Raw genomic sequence first — 24324 nt, forward strand, 5'->3', positions numbered from 1 at the left:
GGTAAAGTCTCCATCTTTATTTAAGGCTGCATAATATTCCATGGTGTACATATTTTTACAAATTTTTGCAAATTAAGTTTTTAAGCCTTAATATTTTTTTTTTTTGCAGTTTTTGGCTGGGGCTGGGTTTGAACCCACTACCTGTGGTATATGGGGCCGGCGCCCTACTCCTTTGAGCCACAGGTACTGCCCAAGCCTTAAAATTTTTAAATGTTTTAAAATTTGTTTCCTAAGACATGATTGCAAGAGGGACTTTGCCTAACAATCGCAATCAATGTAACCTGGCTTATTGTACCCTCAATGAATCCCCAACAATAAAAAATAAATAAATAAAATTTGTTTCCTAATGTGATATGATTAATGTGAAATATATTTCAGTTGGTAGAAACAGCGGGCTGGCCCTACAACGAACTTACCAAAAGGACTCAGATTTGGAGCTTACTTAGTATTAATATCTACATGGAGAAATACACATTTTTTTTTTAGAACGTAAAAGTGTAAGTTTATTTTATACTAGAGAAAGGGAAGAGATGAGAAAGAGAGAGAGAGAGGAGCAGAGAGCACGAGTGAGAGAAGAGAAGATGGGATGAAAGAAAAGGCGGAGAGAGTGGGCGGCGTCCCAGGGAAAGGAGGGAGAAGCCGGCCACACAGAACGTTCTGTACACGATTTTCAGTTCCTCAAACATAAGTGATGCTCCTGTGTAAGACATCCTTCTGTAGCAATGGCTTTGAGTGAAATTCTATAACCACTTTTAAAACTGATCGTTTCCACCAAATGTGACTTTAACATACAATACAGGTTGTTGGAATCAGGGAAAATTGGAGAAACTTTCCAAAATTAAATTTTACTTTATTTTGAAGGAGCGGTCATAATTCAGAGCCGTTTTCTCATTCCATTAGGAGAAAATATTTTATTTTATTTTTTTTTTGTAGAGACAGAGTCTCACTTTACTGCCCTCGGTAGAGTGCCGTGGCCTCACACAACCTCCAACTCCTGGGCTTAAGTGATTCTCTTGCCTCAGCCTCCCGAGTAGCTGGGACTACAGGCGCCCGCCACAACGCCTGGCTATTTTCTGGTTGCAATTTGGCCGGGGCCGGGTTTGAACCCGTCACCCTCGGTATATGGGGCTGGCGCCTTACTAACTGAGCCACAGGCACCGCCCAGGAGAAAATATTTTAATAATAAATCTGTCTCACTGGTGCTGCCCTTGGGAATGTATATCTCAGCAGAATGTTGATGTCCTGAAATGTCTGTGCCATGTTCTTTTGACACAGTGGTTTGGTGAAGATTATATGGAGACAAACAAGGCCATCTTTAAGTGATTGCTGTACATGTAAACGTTGGAAAGGTAGTGGACCCACTGATGTCTCAGGTGTCTGATTCACTGTCGCTCTGGGGTGGTGTCACCTGCTAGACGTTTCTGTGGGATTTAGGAAACACTGAGGGTGGGACATAGGGTGTTCCTGCTGTGGCCTTCCCAGAACGAGCCTGGAACACTTGCTGGGCTGGGGAGAAGTTGGAGCGGGCAGGGCTCTGCAGAGGAGGCATTGATGGGGGAGGTGGTGGAGGTGGTGGCTAGTTTTCACGTTCCATTATTTTAGATTCCTATTCCGCATGCCCTGGGCTGCAAGGGGACATAGATGCTTACCTTTTTATGTCAGCATTTAAGTGCCTGAAGTTTAGAGGAACACAGATTTCAAGATGGTCATTTCTTAAAAATTCCAAACAGCTTGTTTGAATAGACATGCTGTTTTATATCAAATTTGGAATCAATTCACTGTACTGCAAAGGTACTGTATCATTTTATGCTAAAGTTTTACTTAGATAATTGTTTGTTCTGACATAAGCTGCATTTGAATAACCATGACCCCTGGCTGGGTGCAGGGAACTGCAGACTCACTTCTAGCCTCTGTTGGTGGGTTTGGGTCTCAGTGTTCTCGTCTGTGTCAGGGACTAGAAGGTGTGGGAACCCTTCACTCCATGATTAAGCTGCCAACCGAGTTAGAGGAGTAAGTGACCGGAAGGAACCTAGCTTGGGGTCTCTGAATGAATGAAGGGATGTAGTTACAATTCTTGACAAAGGGTTTAGAATCCTTGCTGTGCATACATTTGGTAATCCTTACAAAACTTCATAAATTGCACATACAAAATGTCAGGCACTTAATTTTAATGGGGAAGGATTATACCTCAGTCATGATTGAATTTTTATCAGGAACTGATCTCATGAATGTTGCACCGCCCAGTTAGTGGGATGACTTATGGGGGGACTGACATGAGGAGGGTGGTGAGGCTGCAGGTCGTCTGTGAGAATGGTCAGTGGGAGGAGCCGAGCCACCCCCCCGCCGTCAGATTTGTGCACATGATCTGAACTTGACCACTGTCTCCCTGCATGCAGGGTGGTGGAGGGAGGAGGCTGGGCAGGAGGTGAGTTCTGGGCTGTGGTACGGCTGGTTGGTTGTTTGACCTTGTCTCCTCTGCTCACACTGTCCTTGGAGGCAGCTCAGCTGTGGAGAGTGTGGACAGGTAGCTGGAATGACTGTACAACCCCAGAATCACAGGATCTTTTGTACTAATGATTAAATAGTTTTCTTTTCTTTTTCTTTTTTTTTGTTGAGACAGGGTCCCACCCTATGCCCCTGAGCAGAGTGCAGTGGGCATGGTAGCTCACCACAACCTCAGACTGGGGCTGCAGGCACCCCGCTGCCTCAGCCTCCGAAAGCCGCTGGGATTACAGGCACTCGCCGCCTCGGCGCCCGGCTGGGTTTTTCCATTTTTTTCATGAGTCGGGGTCTCACTGTCACTCAGGCGAGTCTCAAACTCCTGAGCTTAAGCGATTCTCCCCCCTCAGCCTCCCACAGTGCTGGGATTATAGGCGTGAGCCACCGCGCCCGGCAAATAGTTTTCTTTCCATTTAAGAAATGTTTGAGGCCAGGCGTGGTGGCTTACACCTGTAATCCTAGCACTCTGGGAGGCTGAGGCTGGTGGATTGCTGAGCTCAGGAGTTTGAGATCAGCCTAAGCAAGAGTGAGACCCCGTGCCTGCTAAAAATGAAAAACTAGCCTGGTGTTGTGGCGGGCATCTGTAGTCCTAGCTGCTCAGGAGGGTGAGGCAAGAGGATTGCTTGAGCCCAAGAATTTAAGGTTGCTGTGAGCTATGATGCCAGGGTGACAGAGTAAGACTCTGTCTCAAAAAAAAAAAAAAGTTTGAGCATCACAGGTAAAGTCTTTATAATAGAATTACTGATCTAAAATAGCCCACCCCCAAACCAAAGCCAAACAAAGCAGAAAATGATACAATGTATCATCTCTAGTAGTTTCTGTCCTTTGTAGTTTGTGAAATGTCAGTGTTACAGAATTCTAAAATTCTCAAACTCCATGTCACATAATTATGAAACCTCTGATTTTACAGAAAGGACCTTGGGGAGGCCACCTGGTTTTCACAGCTGCCCTCCAGGCACAAGGCTTGTGAGGTGGGTACCCCTACCCCGCTAATCTTTCTGGCCCCTCCCCATCCCGTATATTCATTGAGTGCCCACGGCACATGGTGGGGCTGAAGGCTTTGAATCTCTACACATGACTTCTAGATGTTTAGCCAGCAGGTGACCAGAGTGGGCACACTGAGACACGTGCAGCTTTATTTTTACAGGTGTTTCTGTCCCAGGATCCTGGAATAACTCAACAATGAAAGATTTTGTTCTTATTCTCTAAGTTAGGTGGAAGAAATGAGTTTTTGGCAGTAACGATTACCCCATGTCCTGGCACTGGAAGCCTTTGAGCCATGATGTGTGTGTAGTACGGCAGCCGGAAAGGCCATGCGGCTGTGACCTTTGCTCGCTTGTCTGGCAAGTTCTGTCTATGTAGATTTATTCTGTGTCACTGTTCACTGTTGGAACCCTTTCTTTCCTTCTGTGAACTATTTTGCTTTTGAGATTCACAGTTTGAGAAAGCCCTTATAAAAGCCAGATGAAAATTCATTTTTGGTGTGGATGGAAAATCTAGCCTGATACCAGCTCATGTCTGTGACTGTTCTCCAGAACCTTGCCCAGCACTGGCTGAGGCTAAGGGGGAGCTAACTTGATGTGACTTCATTGTGCTGGGTGCCATGTTCCGAGTCTGGGGATAAGTGCGACCGGTCAGTGGTGGTTACATGCTGCCTTCTCTAGCAGGCAGGACTGTGGTGGTCCAGAGCACCTGCTTCTGGGTCAGCTCCACTCTTCCCTGCCCTATGACCTTGCTGAGACCTCCTTACTCACACAGGGCGGTGCGCCGGGGAGGGGACCCTCCTCAAGTGCACCTTCAACTGGTCCCACTTTAGGGTCAGGGAGATTGGGAAGCCGCTGAGTTTCTAAGCAGTGCAAATTCTCTTGGTTTCTGATCATAATGGAGCTTTCTTCTGCCTGATGGGAAGGCTTTCTGAAGGTGATGTTTGCTGAGTCACTGTACGTGGTCAACCTCAGGATGACCCAGAGAGACTGTCTAGGTTGAGAGAGGCCAGATCACTCATGGAGTCCAGCTTAGAAGCCTAGAGTGCCTGCCTGCTGGGAGGCACCCTTCCCTTGGCCTTACAGGGAGCCGGGAGGGTGTGGGGCTTGCAGGCGGCACTCCCAGCAGCAGGGGGCGGTCCCACCCTGCCTGGGTGCCTGGCCCTTCTCTCCTCCCCTGCTTCCCACAGGTCAGCCCTGCGCCCCACTGAGGGTGGAGGCAGCGCCAGGGCTTCCCACACTTGAACACCGTGTCTAAGCGTTTGCTGTTGAGAAAACCAGAGGCAAAGGCTAGACAGGGGGCACCGGGGACCTGGCAAGTGTGGCTGCTCGTGCTGGGGCTGCCATCTTAGTATCTCTCTCTGTGGGAAATGGCTGGCAGCTGGGCACAGAGTGGGGAGGTCCGGAGAAGAGTCAGTGCTGAGGACAGCAGGCATGTCCAGTGATGCAGGAGGTCAGCAGGCCCTTGGGAGTCTCACAGCAGCGGGGGGGGGGGGGGGGACACGTGGCCTCCCTGGTCTGGAGTCCCAGAGGCCCCGCCCCTGCGTCTCCCCCACCTCCTGCACACCTGCTCTGGACACGTGACTTGGTGTCCTCCCGTTATTAGCAGCCTTTGGGATATGGAAAAATGTAAAACCACAAGTGGTGTGTGTGTGGCAAGGAAGGGCGTCTTGGCCACACGAGGAGGAAAGGCAGTCAGAGCAGGTGTTTCCCAGGGTCACTGGTGAGCTGTGAGAAAGGAGAGGCAAGGCCCCCAAACAGGAAAGGGTGACAGGAAGAAAAGTCCAGAGCATGGAGGTGGGTGGGACTCGGTGGTCAGGGGCACAGAGGCCCTTGGAGGTCAACAGGCCCCTGCCACACCCAGCCCACCCTCTGTCCTGCAGAGGATGACCAGAGGGCTCCTTGGTCTCATTTGGGTTGTGTGGAGCCCACAGGTGGCCTTATGTCAGTGTGTGGGACCCTCCAGGGATAGGGATGGCCACTGCTCTCCATCACCCTGGAGACAGGTGTGCCAGGCGAGCTGCTGCTGATTCCCCTCCAGATGCAGACAAAGCTTGAAACAAACGCAGTTCTTAAACTTTTTCTTTTTAAAGTTCTTTAGCCTGTAGGGGCTATGAAGAGAATCCGGTGTTGGGACTAGAGGATTTGATGTTGCCTCTTCCAGGTTGGAGGATGAACTTGGGCCTGTGCCCCTGCTCTCATCTGGTGGCTTCCCCAGCACCACAGAGGATCCCACCCCTGGGCACACTCTGGTGGCTGTACCTGGTCAGGCCGTGAGAGCTGCAGGAGGCCCCAGATGGGCTCAGCTATGGACGCCCCCAGCTGTGCAGATGCCCCAAGCACTGGCCAAGCTCGCGGGTGGGGCTGGCCTCGAGTGCAGGACCAGGCGTCTGCACAGCACAGTGGCCACACTCAGCTTTCTGCGCAGCCTGAGAGCAATCTGGGCTGGCTGTTGTGGAGCAACAGGATTGTGTCTGGTCTTCGTCAGTGGTCGACCCTGTAGGGCTTCCTCATGTCTGGTCAGGGCTGCTCCCATGCTGTGGGGCCACCTGGGAAGGGTGTCTGAGCTGAGCGTCTGACTGTACCCGTGGCTCTCTCCCCTCCAGAGGACTACCCCAATGGGACGTGGCTGGGCGACGAGAACAACCCCGAGATGCGGGTGCGCTGCGCCATCATCCCCTCCGATATGCTGCACATCAGCACCAACTGCCGTACGGCCGAGAAGATGGCACTGACCCTGCTGGACTACCTCTTCCACCGCGAGGTGCAGGCTGTGTCCAACCTCTCGGGCCAGGGCAAGCATGGCAAGAAGCAGCTGGACCCTCTCACCATCTACGGCATCCGCTGTAAGTGTGGGCCCTGCGTCCTCACGGGCCTGGAGCGGGTGGGTGAGCCGTGGGTGGGGCCGGGGCCCCATCCTCACTGTCAGGGGGATGCTGGCCTCAGTGGTCATGCCAGACACGGGCAGTGGGGGCTCGGAGTTGAGCCTTCCCCATGGCCCCTGTTGTCTGGTGTCCTGCAGATGAGAAAGACTGTGGACGTGTTTCTCCAGGGACTTCAGAAACTGACCCTCACATCCTAGGCTGCTCTGGAGCAGGAGGGGAAGGGGGAGAAGGGGCAGGCTCTTCCCAGTCCTATGCCTGGAGCCCTTGTCCAGACTCACTTGGGCTTCCCCAGGGAGTGAGCAGTGTGCCGCCTGCCTCTTCCTTCCAGAGAGGGCTCGGCCTTGGCCGCCATGCCATGTGTAAGGGAAGCAGGAAGGCTCCCCAGAAACCCCAACACCCAACATGGGAGTTTTCCTCCTCTTTGAGGAGCAGTACTTTGAGGAGGTCATCACCACGTTACCCTGCTGGCAACTCTGGAGTGGACGCAGGCTTGTGCACACCTCTGCATGCTCTGGCCTGGCCCTCGCATGCTGGGATGTTCGTTCCAAGGGTTCTGCCTTGTTCCAGAAGTCATTTGACGTGGCTTCTAGTGAGATGTGAGATAGAGGGAACAAAGGCAGGAGACCCCAGCACAGGGCTTCAGTAGCGTGCCAGGAGGCCCAGCTCTGAGGGGGTTGCTGCAGTCCCATGTGAAATCCAATTCAGCAAATGGGGGAGCAGTGTCCTCGGTCCACTAGGAGGGGCCTGGGCTGTCCTGGTAAAGTTCCCTATCACTGACCTGTGAACTTTCCTGTTAGTATTAAGAGAAAAACAAAGGCTAACTTTTCCAAAAGCTAATTACAAAAATGGTGGGACTCTTTTCATATGGCTGCTTACGCTGACCTTTGGCTAAGATCGAAGGTGTTGTACTGATTGCAGAATCTGAGGCAGTGACTGCTCACACAGGAGTGAGGTGGTGACTTGTCTTCCTGACACACTGGGGCTTGTCCTGAGGCTTGCCCCAGGCTTTGTGCCACTGCTGTCTAACTCAGTGGGCACCTGAGTGTCACTGGACCCTGGTGTCACTGACTCACTGGAAGACCACCCATGTGGGCAGCAGATGCTGGCTGATCAGACAGGAAGCAGAGGAGCCTGTGGACACACAGAGGGTTGCAGGGCAGGTTCAGAGCAGGGCCTGGGCTTTTCCTCAAGGCTGCATAGTAGTTATTTAAGGCCTGTGGGCAACCTGTTCAGCTCGGAGGCAGCCACATACAGGTGTAAGCCTACAGTAGTGACTGTGTGCCTTCAAAGGCAGGTGGCAGCCCTGCTTTAGAAGGTGGCGTGCCAGGCCCTCCCAGGACATGGGCCCTGCTTGAATGGGTGCATGTGACCACGTGATGGGCTTCCAGCCTTAAAACATGGGGCCGTGGCTGGGGGCCGTGGCTCATGCCTGTAATCCTAGCACTCTGGGAAGCTGAGGCAGGTGGATTGCTTGAGCTCATGAGTTGGAGACCAGACTGAGCAAAAGTGAGACCCTGTCTCTACTAAAAATAGAAAAACTGAGGCAAGAGGATCGCTTGAGCCCAAGAGTTGGGAGGTTGCTACGAGCTATAATGCCATGGCACTCTACCAGGGCAACAGAGTGAGACTTTGTCTCAAAAAACCAAACAGACAAAATCATGGGGCTGCTTGGCAATGAGCAGCGTGTGCAGTATTTGGGGGACCACATAATGAGTGCTGTTGGGATGCCCAGACAGGGCAGCAACCCCAGGGCCGAGACATACATGAGCAGCTGTGGTAGCAAAGAGGGCAACCTGGATGGACGGGAGGGGGCCCTGCAGGGGCCAGTGGCATGTGTTCTGAGAGGAGGCATTTCAGGGGAGGGGTCCTTCCCTTAGGAACTGTATTAAAGGGCCATGGCATTAGGCAGGTTGAGAACCACTGCCCTAGGGGTTGACAGGGTGGTGGCAGGTGTGGAGAAGGGTGTTCGACCTGATCTGGAATAAAAGTGTCTGGGCATAGGTTGCGATCTGTTGTGTAAGTGGGGCATAGAGGATCTTCTGGAGAGGGGATGGGGCACAGCAGGGTGCAGGGTGGTGGAAGGTGCTACGTGGGACAGAGCAGGGGCAGGCCCTGGACGTCTGTCCCTCTCAGCTGTGATGAATTCTAACTGTCAGGAGGCTGAAGAGGAGTGTCCAGCCTGGCTTCTGGGGCCACTGTCTCCTTGGGGTCCACTGACTTCAGGGGCATCCTCCAGGGCGGCCCAGGTTGTTGGCTGTGCTGATTGCAGAATCTGAGGCTAACCAGGCTATCTGCACACTCTGCACCCTAGGCCTGACTCCTTGCGCTCCCAGGCAAGCTCAGAGCACTGTCCCCTGCAGTGGGCATCCTGCCAGTGCTGTATTTCCTCTGGGAGCAGCGCTGTTTGAGAGCTCCTGTGGGACGGCTGTCTATCCGTGCTCTTGTGGTGGGCACTGTGGAGGTGCCCTGTGAGGGCTGGGCTTCCGAGCAGAGTGCTAGGCAGGACTGTGGGCCGGGCTGGCATTCAGAACAGTCGGCCTGTGAACAGTGCCATGTAGAGGGGCTGGGGATTCTGCAAACATCAGGGAGTCTTGGCCTAACAGGCTCTTGGAAGCTCACTGACGCTGCTGCGTGCCCTGGTAGACAGCCCATTTGTCTCAGGTGACTAATGCACTATCATAAACTTCTGAAGTACAGCAGAAAAGTTGTGTTTATGTTGAAGGCCATGTGGCAGGGATTGTGAGGGTTCTGGCGCAGCCTGTGGGTGGGCCCCTGAGGATTCCTGCGGGTGGAGACAGCGCTTTGTGCCGGCAGCCAGGGTGTGTCACGTGGGCCGGGAACCTGCGGGCTTTCTCAGAGGAACTCCCGACTCTGCGTGGGTGTATCTGTCACACGTCAGGCTGTCTGGCCCTTTTCTGCACCTTGGAAGAATAAGAGTCTTCTCAGGCCACATGTTAAATATGGACACTGACGAAAGCTGAACTTTCCACGGTACCTGACACCACTGCTGGGCAGAAGCAGTCTGCCGCCCGTGGGCCACGGGTTGGACATCTCTGTATGTAACTTCACAATTAATAAGTATCTCAGAAATCTGAGACACTGTGCTCATCCTCCGGCATCCCCATGGGAGTGTGATGTGCCCCTGACATGCAGCCCACATGGCCCACTGTTAGCACAGGTAAAGCCACTGTCTGGGGGTGGGGTGGGGGGCATCAGACTGTCTCCCAGACCCAAACTGTGGCTCTGAGCTGGTGGCACCCACCCTGATCCTGGGTTGAGACCCTGGGTGCTCAGAGTCACCGGCAAGGAGTGACAAGGAGCTGGGCCTGGCTGTGCTGTGTACTACTATAAGGCTCTGTCACCGCAGACGGTGGGCGGCCATGGTGTGGATGTGGCTGCTGTGTCCTTGAGGAACAGAGCGCCGCGTAGGCAGTTCCAGGGGGCCTGCAGGGCAGGGAGCACCCAAGGACCATGTCTCTGCCTGCCATGGTTTCCGATGGGTGGGTGTTCTGGGCCTTCCTGTGTTGGGGGCTGCTCTGGGGCCTGCCCTGCATTTAGACAGTGTGGGGCCCAGGGCCAGGGAGGGGGGTCTGCCCTGCCTCCTCCAGATGGGCGGCATCTTGGAGCCTTTTCAACACCAGAGCCTCCCTGTACTGCTCCTCCCCTGGGGAGGAGCGTGGGCCTCTGGGCAGGTGCCCACTCTGGGCCCTGGGCCAGCCCTTGATGCGCGCCCTGTGCCCCGTGCTTGGGTTTTAGATGGAGAGCACCGTACAGGACAGCTGGGAGGGAGTGAAGCAAGGCCTGCCTGCCACCTCACCAGGCCCTTCTGAGGGTGTGGGTGACACAGGCAGAGACTCCTTCCCGCCTTCCCAGTCTAGGTGCACCTATGTCAGCGAAGCCTTGTGGAGGCTGAAGTTCTGGTGCTCGTGTTCACCTGGAGTATTCGTTTGCCTTTTCTCCCTTTGGCCCAGTTTAGTCCTATTGCTGATTGTTGACAAAGAGCAAACTGAACCAAACCAACGTGGGGACCAGACTGCCTAGGCCTCAGCTTGGTCAGCGGTGAGAGCGGCCTCTGCCACATGGCCCTGCCTCTGCCACCCCGAGAGCTCCCAGCTGTCTGCGACCTGAGCACTCCCCAGGGACAGGATTTCCTTTTTTTTTTTGTAGAGACAGAGTCTCACTGTACCGCCCTCGGGTAGAGTGCCGTGGCATCACACACCTCACAGCAACCTCCAACTCCTGGGCTTAAGCGATTCTCTTGCCTCAGCCTCCTGAGTAGCTGGGACTACAGGTGCCCGCCACAACGCCCGGCTATTTTTTGGTTGCAGTTTGGCCGGGGCTGGGTTTGAACCCGCCACCCTCGGCATATGGGGCCGGCGCCTTACCGACTGAGCCACAGGCGCCGCCCTCAGGGACAGGATTTCCATTCTTCCTTTCCATTGGTCAGCAGAAATAGTTTTTTACTTTTTATAGAAAAGAAGATCTGTAGTTTGAAACATACAGAGGTAATATTTCTAAGTACCACTTTCTCAAAATGAAGGAGCAATTTTATTGAAAAGGAGGGGGAAGCAGAGCAATCCGTTTTTCTGCGTGTTGGCTTTCTTAGAGTTCCCAAGGATTAACATTCCTGCCCTAAAATTTCGACAGCTAACCAAATCGTTGGGGTGTGCTATGCAAAAGTAGCACATTATTGTAACATAAAAAACCTTGGAACATTGTCATAGAAATATGATCTAAGAATACAAGTGCCCCCCCACCCCCACCCCCGTTTGAATGGAGAATGCAGGCTTAGTTCTCAGTTTTACTAATGGATCATCATGTAAGCCTTTCCTTGAGCCAGGTGGTAGAGGACGTCGCTAATTTGTGAGTTACTGGAAGCGGAGTGAAAATGCACATCAGAGCAGGTCGCCCCAGATCTCTGCAGACACCAGTGCAGAGTGCTGATGTGAGTCAGAGGCCCCGAGGCCCCGGCAGTCAGGGAGTCACACATTCAAAGACAACCACCATCGGCTCTTTTTAAATCCTCCCACCCAGCACGGGTGGCATTTCCCAGCAGAAAGCAGTGTGTGGATCTGCAGCTTCCTTCCCACATCTCTGTGAGCCCAGGTGTGGTTCTTGGCCCGTCATCAGGCTGCCCCGTCAGGCACCTGGGGCCCAGGTGGCTTCAGTTCTCTCCCGGGTGCTGGGGTCAAGTGTTGGCAGGGCCTCGCGTCCTCTGAAGGTTTCTCCTCCTCCCAGCTTTTGGGGATGGCTGGCTGCTCAGTCTTTGTCCTTTGCCTGTGGCTTTGTCACTCTGACTCTGTCTCCACTGTCCCTGTGTCTAGGCTGTGTCCCCCTTTCCTTATTAGGGACCCGGTCCCTAGATGTAGAGCCCATTGTACTCTAGTGTCACCTTGTCTTAAACTGCTTATTACATCTGTAAGGGCCCCAAGTAAGTTCACGTCTGAGGTCCTAGAAAGGACACGAATGGAGACGTTGTTCAACACAGTACGCGGGACGTGGGATCAATAATCAGTGCTGTCTCTAATCCACGTCTCCGTGGGGTGACGGGGTGAGGCTGCGTTACCTGTGCCCCTAAGGGCAGATTGCAGACAGTGCCAGGAGCAGGTGTGTGTCTGTAGGGACACTGAGTGTGCTAGTTTGGAGACTGGGAGGAAGCTCTAGTCAGCTCGGGCTCAGGACAGAGAAGGCACCCATGGAGAGCGGAGAGCGGCTGGAGGCCCCTCCTTGGCAGGTGACCTGGATACTGAGAACATGGCTGAGGTGGCTGGGATGTGGGGAGGCTTTGGGTGTGGGGCGCCCGGAGTGATCACACTGATCTGGGAGTGATCAGACCTGCCACCTCCCTTGGGCAGAGTCATGGATTCCTTCTGCTTTTCCAGGCTTGCGCTATCAAGTCAAGTCTGTAATTTCAAGAAATAAATTGTTGGCACTCCTCTTCTGCTTTGCGCTGTGAACTGGAGATTACATTGGCAGGGGCAGTGTTCTCATCCCTCCTGACTGATAAGCCTCCTGCCACCCACCGGGACGCGGCTTCGCCTTCATCATCTCTGCTTCCCACAGCACCTCACACAGCTCTCTGAGAGGCCCGTAGATGAGAGCCAGGGACCTGGTTTTGTGATTTGAACCACTGGTGCCAGTCACAGGGCTCTGGAGACTGTAAAGTTCAGAGTGATGGGGCGCTGCCAGGTGGCCTGCCGGGAAGAGGGGGAGTGCGGTGTGGTCTCGACTCTTGCTGCTGCCAGGGCCTCTGGTGGAGGTCGTGGGGACAGGCCTGCTGCAGGTGGACTAATGCAAGATGGGGCGGTTTGCTGCCCAGATGCGACAGATGCCTCATCATGTGCCTCGACTACCAGACGCTGGGTGGCGTCTGTTCTTTGTGTCCTGGAAAATGCTGCAAATGTCACTGTCAAAGTAACAGCACACCTCCTGCCCAGAGGGTCTAGCGTGCTCAGGCTAAAGGAAACCATGACCCTCCCCCAGCTTACGACCTGGGGGCATCCGTATTTGCCTTGTTGGGGCTGGCAGGGTGCTGTTGAGGCCTGCAGAGCATGGCCTCCTCTTCCCCTGCTGCTGACCCAATGTGTGCAAATCACTTCTTTCTATGGCTTTTGCCTCAAAACTGAAGTGAGGGTAATGACATTCTTGTGTCATGAGTCTTTTTTTTTTTTTTTTTTTTAATGTCTGCCAAGTAACATAAGAGAGAAATTCCCCTACAAGTGTAAAATGGCAGTTAGAGTCAAGGTAATCTTTTGGTCTACCATTGTTAAGATTTTTTTCTACCCCACTTGTCAAGCTGAGGTTACTCGGTGCTATAAGAAAAGGTCTAGAAAGCTTCTTGCAAAGCTGGGGGAGGTCAGGAGTGCATGGAGGTCAGGAGTCAGAGCCGGTGGACTGACGGCAGGTCTCTGGAGGCAGAGTGTGATTCCTGTGCCGTGTCCAGACCCTGTTGGACCTTCCCTCCCAAATCCACAGCTCCTTGAGTAGGAGACGCTTTGCTGCTGGTCCGTCGGCTGGTGTCCCTTGGCAGCTGTCAGGGAGCCCTTGCTGTCAGATGGAGCCCCGAGCTGCTGTGAGTCAAGGTCTCTGGAGAACTTACAGAAGGGTCATGTGCCACTGTGTGGGGTGTGATAGGAGCCAGGATTTGAGCTGGCAAATTGAATGTTACAAAGTCAAACTGAAATGCTAATATTTTTGCTCATTACTTATATTCCTACAAGAAATCCATGTGTTATTTATATATAATACACTTATATATAATGTGTGGAGCATATATAATTATGAAAATGCGTGTTTACACAGTGCATATACATTATATGTTCTTTTCCATTACTAACAAGTTTTAAAATTTTGTACAATTTCATTAATCCCTAGGGGTATTTACAAGTGTTTTTCCTTGTGCTGAGAGGTGTGAGACTAGGAGGTGCTTATTGACCTGTGTGATTGCGGTTTCCTTTCCTGTCTGGAAGACCCCAGGGTAGGTGGGGTTCTGTGTGAGCTGCTGGGCAGCTGGGCTCTCCTCCCCCTGAGTTGACAGCTGACCCAGATGTCAAGGGCTGTCCCAGCACATGGCAATGGGCCAGTGATGTTTATGGAATGATAGTTGTGTGATCGCTTTAGAGATGGCCTGGAGAACCTTGGAAGGCAGAGCTGCTGTTTGTTTAGCATTTCCTCTTGCTCATGAGCATGCACCGGCTCTGTGCTGTTGCTCTTCCTGAGCCTGTAGGTCCTGCCCCATAGCCTGGCTTCCTTTTATCTGGAGTTCGAGCTCTCTGGCTGTCAATCTGTTCACAGCCAGATAGGCCTTAAGATGTGCTCACAGAAAACGTCAAGGAGTGTCTTTCCAGAGTCCAGGATACTTTTGGTACTTAATATAGTAGTTAAAACAAACACTTCCTCTGTTTTGATTATTTCTAGTATTTTGGTCTCAATAAGAACGGATTTTCATGGCTTGGGCAGTAATTTAACTCTCAGCAGATGGTCCAAACTCTGTACCCCTAGTAGTCAAAACAGGAAGTTTTTCAGCTTAATCTTTCTGTTTTTGCAATTTTGAATCTATCCATTTATTTTCCTGTTGACCAGCGGAGTTATGCGACCTATATAGGAAGAATGTGTGTGACTACTATATTTTAGTAGTTACAACTGATCTTGCTTGGGACATGTGGTTTTCTGGATCCTTTGCAAGGGGCAAGGAGTCAGGGGTCAGGCTTGCAGTTGCGGCCCCAGCAGTACCTGTTTCGTGTCCAAGTTGCTTCTGTCAGCTGAGCCCGAGCAGGTCTTTATCTCATAGCTGCTGTTTTGATGTGTTCTTGTAGGCCACCTTTTTTATAAATTCGGAATCACAGAATCCGACTGGTATCGGATCAAGCAGAGCATTGACTCCAAGTGTCGGACGGCGTGGCGGCGGAAACAGCGGGGCCAGAGCCTGGCAGTCAAGAGCTTCTCACGGAGAACGCCATCCTCCTCTTCCTACAGTGCCTCAGGTACGGCTGCGCCTTGTGAGGGCCGGGCCCCCCTCTCCTCCAGCTTGAGTGCAGCCTGCGTGGCCGAGCTCTCAGGGGCATGGTCCAGAGTGAGGCCAGCCTGGCTCTCAGAATCTACAGGGACCACTTGGGACCCAGTGAGGGGAGGCTTCATTCTGTGTGCTCCTCTTACGGGGAGAAAACTTCACCTTACAGGGAGAAAACCTCTGTCCTGCAAGGTTGAGGCTCAGCCTGCCCCACTAGGCCACCCTGGAGATTTCCTAGTAAGCCTGAGGCACAGAGCGGCTTGGTGAGGTGCTGGACAGGTGTGCATGAAGCACAACTCACCTCTTCCCCTATCGTCTGGTCGCTTCTGAGCATGGAGCTCCTTCACCTTCCCAGTGTAATCCAGTAATAATAGCATTATTGTGTTACTGGAATTTGCATGGTGACCACAGATGAAGGGTTGGAGTAGATTCTAAATTTTCCTACTTTTTATTCTCGTTTTGAATTTTTGGCCTCAGACTAGTCCACAAGATAATGGGGAAAAACAGTCCTCTTAGAGTTACCTCTCTGGCATTGCTGAAAGGATTGTTTTTCCCTGGGAAAATTTTTACTGGGAATGACAATGTGACTTTATGTCGCCTTTCACCCAAGACATCTCAAAATATTTGAATAAATATTTGAGTTAAAACAATCTTTTTAAACTCCCACAGTAGCTCCCTTGGCAATGGCTCCGGAACTTGAGCTCTGGCTGGGGCTGGGGTCAGGACCCAGGGGCAGCTATGGGCAGGGCCAGCTCTTCTGAGTGGGGTCTTTGTCGGCCAGAGCTCTTTGTTCTGGAAGCCTTGCAAGCTACAAAACAGATCTCCTGGAGTGCTCTCCGTGTCCTGAGCCTGCTTCAGGAAGCAGCTTTCTCAGTTGTTTTGGTAGTTATCAGACACTCAGCCCTGGCCGTTGCCAGGGCTCTGAAGGTGGGAGCTGCTGGCTGCAGCTGGCCACCCAAGTCGTGCCCCTAAGGCTGTGCTCTCTCGAGTGGCATGTGTTGAAGAAGCTCTTGGGAGTCTGGCCCGAGATCAGGAAAGCTGCCTTGGGAATTCAGAGGGTGGTAGGTGGTCCTGGGGTGGGTCCTGTGCACTTGCTGGGCACCGTATGCACAGCAGCCTGTGGCCATGGAAATGGAGTCCAGTGGGGAGTCTCAACGTAAGTCCGTTTCTTGCCAGGGACTTCAGTGAGCAAAAAGCTCTCACTATACGGCTTGACCACTGTTGGACATAATGGGCTACATCATTAGGGTACTAAAAGCTCTAGAAGGCGTACAGATAATGCGAGGAAATTTCACAGCTGCAAATGCAGCCTCAGAGGGTCTGTGAGGCGCAGACATGGAAGATGGGCTGTAGGCCCACACACTAGAGCCATTGCTGTCGCAGTCCAGGGCGTCACAGGGGCTTTAGTCGTGGAGGCCCTCAATGCCCAGCTCTGTGCATGGCTGACTTGTGGTGACATTTTGGAGCCACTTAAAGGAATGTTCAGAGACAGGCTTTTATGGTGGTTGTGGGACTTGAAACCATTGCCTGTGTGGGACTGGTCAGAGGCAATGGCTAGAAATTCGAATTCCCCCAAGTCTGGTTACAATCCAGTAAATGCCTGAGGACGTGGTACATCAGTAGAAAAGTAGACTGGCTTTGGGGGTCCTCAGAGGGTGGGGGCAGGGACAGAAGGTTCAGGACAGAAGGTAGACACAGCCTATCTGTGGTTTTCTTCCTGGGGTCTGCATGCGTAGGTTAGCTCTCTCTGTATGTTCTGAATGAACACAGAAGCATTGCTGAGCGCATGGCTCTTCCCATCCACGGGCGTATCCTCGTCTCTGGGGGTGCTGGGGCACAGTCAGGGTCTCTTGGCTGGAGATAGCATAGAAGAGAGCGTCTTCAAGCAGGTGGACCCCCTTGGAAGTGCAAATTCAGATTCTGTTTAGAGTATTTGGGGAGCGGCCTGAAACCCCACGTTTCTAATGAGCACCTGCATGGTGCTGACACTGCCAGCCCAGACCTTCTGAGGGTGGAGGTGTTAACTGAATGGGAGGTCCCGGGACGGCCATGGGCCACTCCCAACTTTGTTGTTGGAGATGGAGATGCTTCTTAGCCCCAGCTCTGGTGCTTCTCTGTCTTCATGTGGCTTGTGGTTTAGCGTTATTTTCACATTTACCTGCTCACGGCTGGTTTCTCTTCTAGTTCTGAGTCTGTCTTTCAATTGAATGGCAAAGTTCAGTTTAATAATAGTTGGATTTCTTTAGTATATTTTGTTTGTTTATAAACATGTCAGGATTCTTCTGAGATGCTGTGGATTTGTGGTGCAGGTGCTGCTGGTGTCTTGTGGGTTGTGAACAGTCCCCACCTGCACCACGTCTTCAGTGCCTGGGTGCCTGGGGTGGGCCCCTGCGTGGACTGAGAAACCCTGAGGTTTCAGCCGCCCAGGTGGAGTCCAGCGTAGCCTTTCACTGCCTGAAGAATGGGCTGTTTCCGCAGCATGTCCTGTCCCGGCCGTGGGGTGAGGTGGGGGCAGCGTCTCATTGTTCTTCCCGCGTGATGGGCCCTCACTGGGGGTCAGAAGATGTACTGTGCCCCAGGTGGTTGCGTGGGCGTGAGCACAAACAGGCCTGTCTAGGAGTGAGGGTCAGGTTTAAAGCAAGGCTTTGCAGATACCCCGGGAGGGTGGGCAGCATAGCTGAATTCCTGTGGCTTTGGGAAGAAACAGGGCTGAGGTTCTGAGCTTTGTGTCCAGTGTCATGTCACCGCCGGAAACTGAGACACGCGCCTCCCTTTGGGTCCTCGGGGAGCCCGCACGCGGGTCTGGAGCTGGTTTTCCTACCACTTTGTAAACCTCAGTTGAGGTAAATGTTCTCTGTCTTAAACTACTTTACATTGGCTGAATTAGATGCAGTGAAGCAGACGTCAGGTGAAGGGACTCCGGGGATTTGTCATGTTCTTTTCACCACTACTCTTGTCCTAACAAAGCTGATGTGATTTTTAAGCAGTTTTGGTGACAGAAATGTTCCAGTGAAATGTAATTAAACCAGAATTGTGTCATTTGGAATTGGCAGTGACCCCAGCTCGGGTTGTCTTGTTTACTTCCCAGTTGTCAGCAGACAGACAGGAACTTAAATGCTGCGAATGAGGCTCTGAGCTGAGCTAGTGTGCTTAGTTGAATTAGCACGGCCAGCTAAGTACAAACCATAAAAGCAGGAGTTTCAAGGGATTTTAAAGATCGGAGTATAAAATCAGCAATATCGTACCCTCCTGTCCGGCCCAACACTGTGCAAAATTATGTATGTGCTTGAGTGTAAGATGGCTGGATTTTATTGTTTAAAATATAATTCAGCCTTTTCCCCCGTAAGTCTCGTGGGTGAGTTGAAGCCCTTAGGTGGGCGGTTTGTGCAGTGGCCAGCGTGTGAGGGTCACGGAGAGCCAGTGCTCTGCAACTGCTGCTCACACGTCTTCCTGTGGTGCGACCTCAGGAAGCTGGGAGAGCAGGGCCAACTGGGCTGGGTCTCTGCCCCTCTGCCTTCCAGTGGACGGGGTGGCCCCCGGCCTTGTTGGGGCTCCCCCCGAACTTACGTCAGGGTAGGCACCCCATCTCTAGTAGCTTGCGTGGCTCTTGGACTGTTCTTGACCGTGGCCGAGTAACCGATGCAGTATTCTGCACTAGACTTTACTATCAGCACAGATTGTGAAGTGTGGTCTGGAATTCATCTTCACATTGGACACTTTGTAGCAAGCTATTGAACAAGTGGTAATGTCCATAATTCCAGGCTCACATTTGGAAACCATGTGTATCATACCTACAAATCACATCGTCAGTGTTTTGTTTTTTTTTTTTAGAGCCCTAGGGACTGCCATTCCTATGGGTTGTATTTTCGAACAATGTTAGAACTGTCAAAATCAGTTGATTTTTATTAACATTAGAAAATAGATCACTTGGGAATCTGTTTATATGGTTCTTATTAGCAGGCAGAGTGGCCTTTAATACTTTGTTTACATGCTCCTTTATTTTTTTAGAGACAGTCTTACTTTGTCACGCTGGGTAGAGTGCTGTGGCATCACAGCTCACAGCAACCTCGAACTCTTGGGTTCAAGCAATCCTCTTGTCTCAGCCTCCCAAGTAGCTGGGACTACAGGCGTGAGCCACCGTGCCTGGCCTCATTTACATGCCCTTCTAATGAAGCTTGAAAATGTATATTCTTCCGTGTGTGTGTGTGTGTGTGTGTGTGTGTGTGTGTGTGTGTATAGAGAGAGAGAGAGACACTATGTCGCCCTGGGTAGAGTGCTCTGGCATCACAGCTCACAGCAACCTCAAACTCATGGGGTTAAGCGATTCTCTTGCCTCAGGTGCCCACCACAACGCCAGGCTGTTTTTTGGTTGCAGTTGTCATTGTTGTTTGGCGGCCTGGGCTGGATTTGAATCTGCTGGCACTGGTGTATGTGGCTCTGGCACCATAACCATTGTGCTACAGGCGCCAAGCCATTCCTTGCATATTTTTAAGCGGACATTTTAAAAAATTAATACCCCCAAATTTTCAGTGTAGTTTGAAGTAATTGAAAAGGATGTAATTTCAAGCATATTGCTTGAAACATTTTTAACATTTTTTTTTTTTGTTATACTACTTTAAAAACGTGTTCAGTGGAATCTTCACACCATAGCAGTTTGATACTTACTAGCTTTTTAAAAAAACATGAAAAGGCCTGGCTCCTGCCTGTGATCCCAGCACTCTGGGAGGCTGGTGGATTGGCTAAGTTCAGGAGTTCCAGACAAGCCTGTGCAAGAGCAAGATGCTGTCTCTTAAAAAAAAAAAAAAAAAAAAAAAAGGTAGCCAGGCATTGTAGTGGTCACCTGTAGTCCCAGCTACCCAGGAGGCTTAGGCAGAAGGATGGCTTTAGCCCAAGAGTTTGAGGTCGCTGTGAGCTATGACGCCAGAGCGCTTTACCCAGGGTAACAAAGTGAGACTCTGTCTTTAAAAAAAAAAAGGAAAGAAATACCCAGAAAGCTTACATTTAACAATTAGAAATTTTGTAGCTTTCATTTTTCTTCCTTTCATTAAATTTTTTTTAATTTTTAATTTTTAATTTTCTTGGATACAGGGTCTTGTTCTGTGTCCCAAGCTGGAGTATAGAATCATGATCAAACTTCTGAGCTCAAGTGATCCTCCAGCCTCAGCTTCCCAAAGTTCTAGGTTTACAGGTGTAAGCCACTATGCTCAGCCTCATTCATATAAATATTCTGATTTCTTCACAGGACTTCATCTTAATACTCTCTCTCTCTCTCCACACACACACACACACACACACACACACATACATATATATTTGGGGAGAGTTGGGGGTACAGGGGTCTCACTCTGCTGCCTGGGCTAGAGTGCAGTGCATCATAGCTCCCTGCAATCTCAAATTCCTGAACTCATGTGATCCTCTCACCTCAGTATCCTCAGTAGCTGGAACTACAGATGTGTGCCACCACACCCAGCTAATCTTTTAACTATTTGTAAAGGTGGGGTCTTGCTATACTGCCCAGGCTGGTTTTGGACTCTTTGGCCTCCCAAAGTGGACAATATATTTTTATGCTTAAAAATTCTTTTTTTTTTTTTTTTTTTTTAAATTCTTTTGTTGATGACTCATCATCATTACCTGCAACTAAAATTAGGAACACATTGAAAATTAATTGTTTTTTCTGAACTGTTGATGTTCTAAGTGTTCAGGGCAATGTGATTGAGATATCATTACTATTAAAATTAATGTACACTACCTCAAAACATACTTGTCTCATTTTGATTAAAGGTAGAAAGTAAGATCTTTTGGAAATGAATCTCCCAGTGGGTGGATGGCACTGTTCCCCTGTTGGTTTGGTTACCTAGGGACAATCACTGCTCACTGCGGGTCTGAAACTGCTTCCAGTTTTTCATGTCTGGAGGAGAGCAAACATGAACAACTTGACACTGGTCCCTAAGTCCATAGTTAGAGGAGCGTGGCTCCCTCCCTGGGTCCTGTAGAGCCCCTGGTGTCTGTGTCAGAAATCTGTTAATGGTTCCAGTCCAGGAGTGCAGTGTCCCTTCCCCTGTCCTGTAGGGGCTGGGCTCTGACGGTGGGCGGGATGGGGACAGTGTGTGTGTGGGGGGGGGCAGGCTTGGGGGCCTGGTGGGCCTGGGGCATGGGGAGAGGACGGGCTCAGGGCCTGGGGAGCAGCCGGTGTGTTCCTCCCGGGCTGGGTCCTGACGTGCTCTCCCACCGCCCGCAGAGCCGATGCTGAGCACGCCGCCCCCCGCCAGTGAGCTCCCGCAGCAGCCGCAGGCCCTGCACTACACCCTGGCCAACGCGCAGCAGGTGCAGATTCACCAGATCGGAGAGGACGGGCAGGTGCAAGTAGTATGTACCCCTCTCGATCACATCTGGGGAGCGGCCGGGGGACCCGGCCTGCAGCACGTGGACCGTGGGATGACGCGCGTGCACCTCACCAGCGTAGGAGGGCGGAGCCAGAAACTTAGGCGTTCCCGGGACGTTGCTGGTGTTTTTATGGCGCCAGACGCCTCTGGGCCTGTGAAGTGGCACTTGTCACTGCGCCTGCAGTCGCCTGGGCGTTCTCCTGACCAGACCCTTCTCTGTGGAGGGGCGTGGCCGCTCCCTCGCCGAGCCCGAGGCTCTCTGGGGCTTTCTCAGGCTGACCGGCTTGGCCGCTGCTGTCCACAGAGCCAGTTGCCCCCATCTGGTTACCAGGGACGCTCTTGGAGAGAATTCCAGGGTAGATAACTTTGCTGTGGGCTTTACATAGAACAGTCACCAGGACTTCTTTCTAAGATCTATTTTATCTGAGAGTTTCAAATAAGGTAATAAGTATTTCAGTCAGCTAGGTGAAGGTTTAATAGGAATTATTTGTCTGCCGATATCCATAAACATAAATGTTTCAACTGGGTTCTTTGATTTCTTTTTTCCCCCTGAACATTTATTGGTGTTTGCTTCAGCTATTTCAGTGGTCATGTGAGTGTTTCCTCGAGTGGGAGAGCTGCCTGACTGTGGTCAGTGTGGACACCCACATGCTGACCCCAGCCTCACGCTGCTGGGGGCCTTTCCACCTTGCCTGGGTCCCCGGAGACTCTCCCTGGGAATTCTACCAGGTTTCTAGTCCCCCTGAATTGAAAGTATAATTTAAAAAAAAAAACAAAACTGTAATTCTCATTTTGTTTCCCCTTTTTTATCTATGTCATTCACATTCTTAAACTTACGCGTTTAGTACATTTAAAGATTTAACCAATTTTCCTGGGACCTATTTTTCCTTTAAGAATTACCGGGCTGTGCCTGTGGCTCACAGGAGTAGGGCGCTGGCCCCATATGCTAGAGGTGGCGGGTTCAAACCCAGCCCCGGCCAAAAAATAAAAAAAAATAATTACTGTAGAATATTCTGTATACGTACAGGTAGCTCCCACCCTGTTTCCCATTTCAAGGTTTTAGGTACCCAGGGTGAAGTGTGGCCTGAAAATGTCGGAGGGAAAATTCCAGAAGTAAACCATTTACCAGCCGTAAAAGCTGCACAGTAAGCAGTGTGGGAAAGGCAGCGTCTGCGCAGTGATCAGTGCCTGCTGGTTAGGGGTTCTTGGAATGTCCCCGTGTAGAGGGGGCACAGGTGATGTCACCGCGTCTGCTGTGCCTGCATCACGTGCTCTGAGAGCAGATAATGGAGACCAGTGCCCCAGAGTGTCTGTTGTCTGCGTCTGCTCTGATTGCCTTCTGATGCTCCTTTTTGTCTTCTCGCTGCGGATCCCACAGGGCCACCTCCACATCGCCCAGGTGCCTCAGGGGGAGCAGGTGCAGATCACGCAGGACAGCGAGGTGAGTGCCCCGTCGCGTGTCCCAGCATGGTGGGCAGCTGAGAGTCCTCAGGGATGTCACACTGACTGTGGTCTCAGCACTCCCACCTCCTAGGGCACATATGCCCAGCCCCCGAGTCCTGCAGCCTCGCTGCTCTCCCTGTCCCAAGCTCTTGACTCCATAGCCTCTCGCCAGTTTTTCTTGGTAAAGACTCTGTGTTGAGTTTTCTGCTCCTGGTTGGAGGTGCCCTCCAAACACCCTTCTCTCCCTGTCTGACCCTGCAGTTCCCACCTGGGGTGGACCCTTGTGGCAGAGGTGTGGTCTGCACCGGTGGCCTTACACACTCCCCTAACCTCTGCCAACCCCAGCTGCCTCTTCAGCGCTCTGGGACTAATGCCCATCCCATGGGACGTGGGGACCCTGTGGGTTGAGACACGCAAGGCCCAGCACCAGTCACAGCTTTCAACACACCTGCTGTCCCTGGGATTGTCTCACTATTTCAAGTTCCTGAGAGCCAGGCTTCAGGTGTCAGAACTTGATTATTTCTTTTTTTTATTATTAATTTTAATCAATGATGAGGACAGAGCATAGCAAGTCCTTCCCACTACACAGATGCTGTAAGCATGTGCATGAGACTGCACATGTGGCCCCGGGGTTGGCCACACACCCATCAGTATGAACTGCAGCATGTGACGTTGTCGGAGATGGAGGGCTGCTGGTCACACCTGCCCTCCTGTGAGCCCCTCAGGGCGGGCGTCTCCATGGGAGGTGGGGAAGAGTCCCCATTGGCTGTTCCCACAGCACAGGCAGCGGCAGCAGGTGCTGGACAGTGGCCTCGCTGGATCTTGTCCGTGGCCACTAGGCAGTGCTCATGGGTTGTGCTTCAGGATACAGTGTGTAGGTACGACTCCCTCAGAGCTCTGGAAGGTGATGGCCATACCCGTTTCCAGGTGGTGACAGTGCCACCAGCTTTTGCTGGATTTTCAGTGTCTGTTGCAGAGACCCCAGGCTTCCCCTGCCCTGGGTGTGGAGGCTGAGAGAGGGGAACCTCGTGTGCTGTCATAGAGCCTCTTGGGATCCTCTCAAAGGAAGTGTTTAACCAGTCCAGTGGTGGTGCTGGCTTTCAGAACCACTTTTTGAAAAGTTTTCGTATATTCTAATTGTAATTTCATAGAATATTTTTCATATTCTAATTGCAACCTCGCTGCTATCTAATGGATATAACATTACTGGGAGAGCAGAGTGTCCTCAGAGGTCAGCCCCAGAGTGTGGGTGCTGGCGGGTCACACTGGCCAGTGGAGGTCATGCATCTGTAGTCAGAATTCTTGATTTGCGTGTAGTCATTTGAAATGAAGGAAAATTGACATAGAGTCAAAGGAAAAGTCAGCACACATTTGCTTTTCATTATTTATGCTAAATCTTTACACTACTTCTTGAATTTCAATTTTTTATTTTTAAGTTTTTAAAGCATCTTGTATATATATAATTCAGTCTTTGTTTTTATTAGAAATGAACACAATAAATTAGGGCAAATTGCAAATAGTTGTTTTGCTTGAATGAAAAGAGCTGTGGGGAGACTTTCAGCAGTCTGCCAGACTTAACAGTTCTTTTTCACAACAAGTGACAGTGAATTTCCACCAGGAGA

At 51.4% G+C, this 24324-nt stretch overlaps 1 protein-coding gene across 8 annotated transcripts in view; it reads left to right on the top strand.

The window, feature by feature from the left end:
• Positions 1-24324, top strand: part of BANP (BTG3 associated nuclear protein) — a 91635-nt gene that overhangs the window by 46666 nt on the left and 20645 nt on the right. For 6 of the 8 annotated variants that reach the window (XM_053554451.1, XM_053554477.1, XM_053554503.1 and 3 more), the window contains 4 exons: positions 6089-6328; positions 14683-14850; positions 21115-21242; positions 22638-22700. In XM_053554451.1, the coding sequence (XP_053410426.1) occupies positions 6089-6328; positions 14683-14850; positions 21115-21242; positions 22638-22700 (599 nt within the window). Of the gene's footprint in view, positions 1-6088; positions 6329-14682; positions 14851-21114; positions 21243-22628; positions 22701-24324 lie in introns of all 8 variants that reach the window. The other 2 variants (XM_053554459.1, XM_053554493.1) reach the window with 1 other exon arrangement.

The sequence above is a fragment of the Nycticebus coucang genome, chromosome 2, assembly GCF_027406575.1.
Source record: "Nycticebus coucang isolate mNycCou1 chromosome 2, mNycCou1.pri, whole genome shotgun sequence".
NCBI classification, from domain to species: Eukaryota; Metazoa; Chordata; class Mammalia; order Primates; family Lorisidae; genus Nycticebus; species Nycticebus coucang.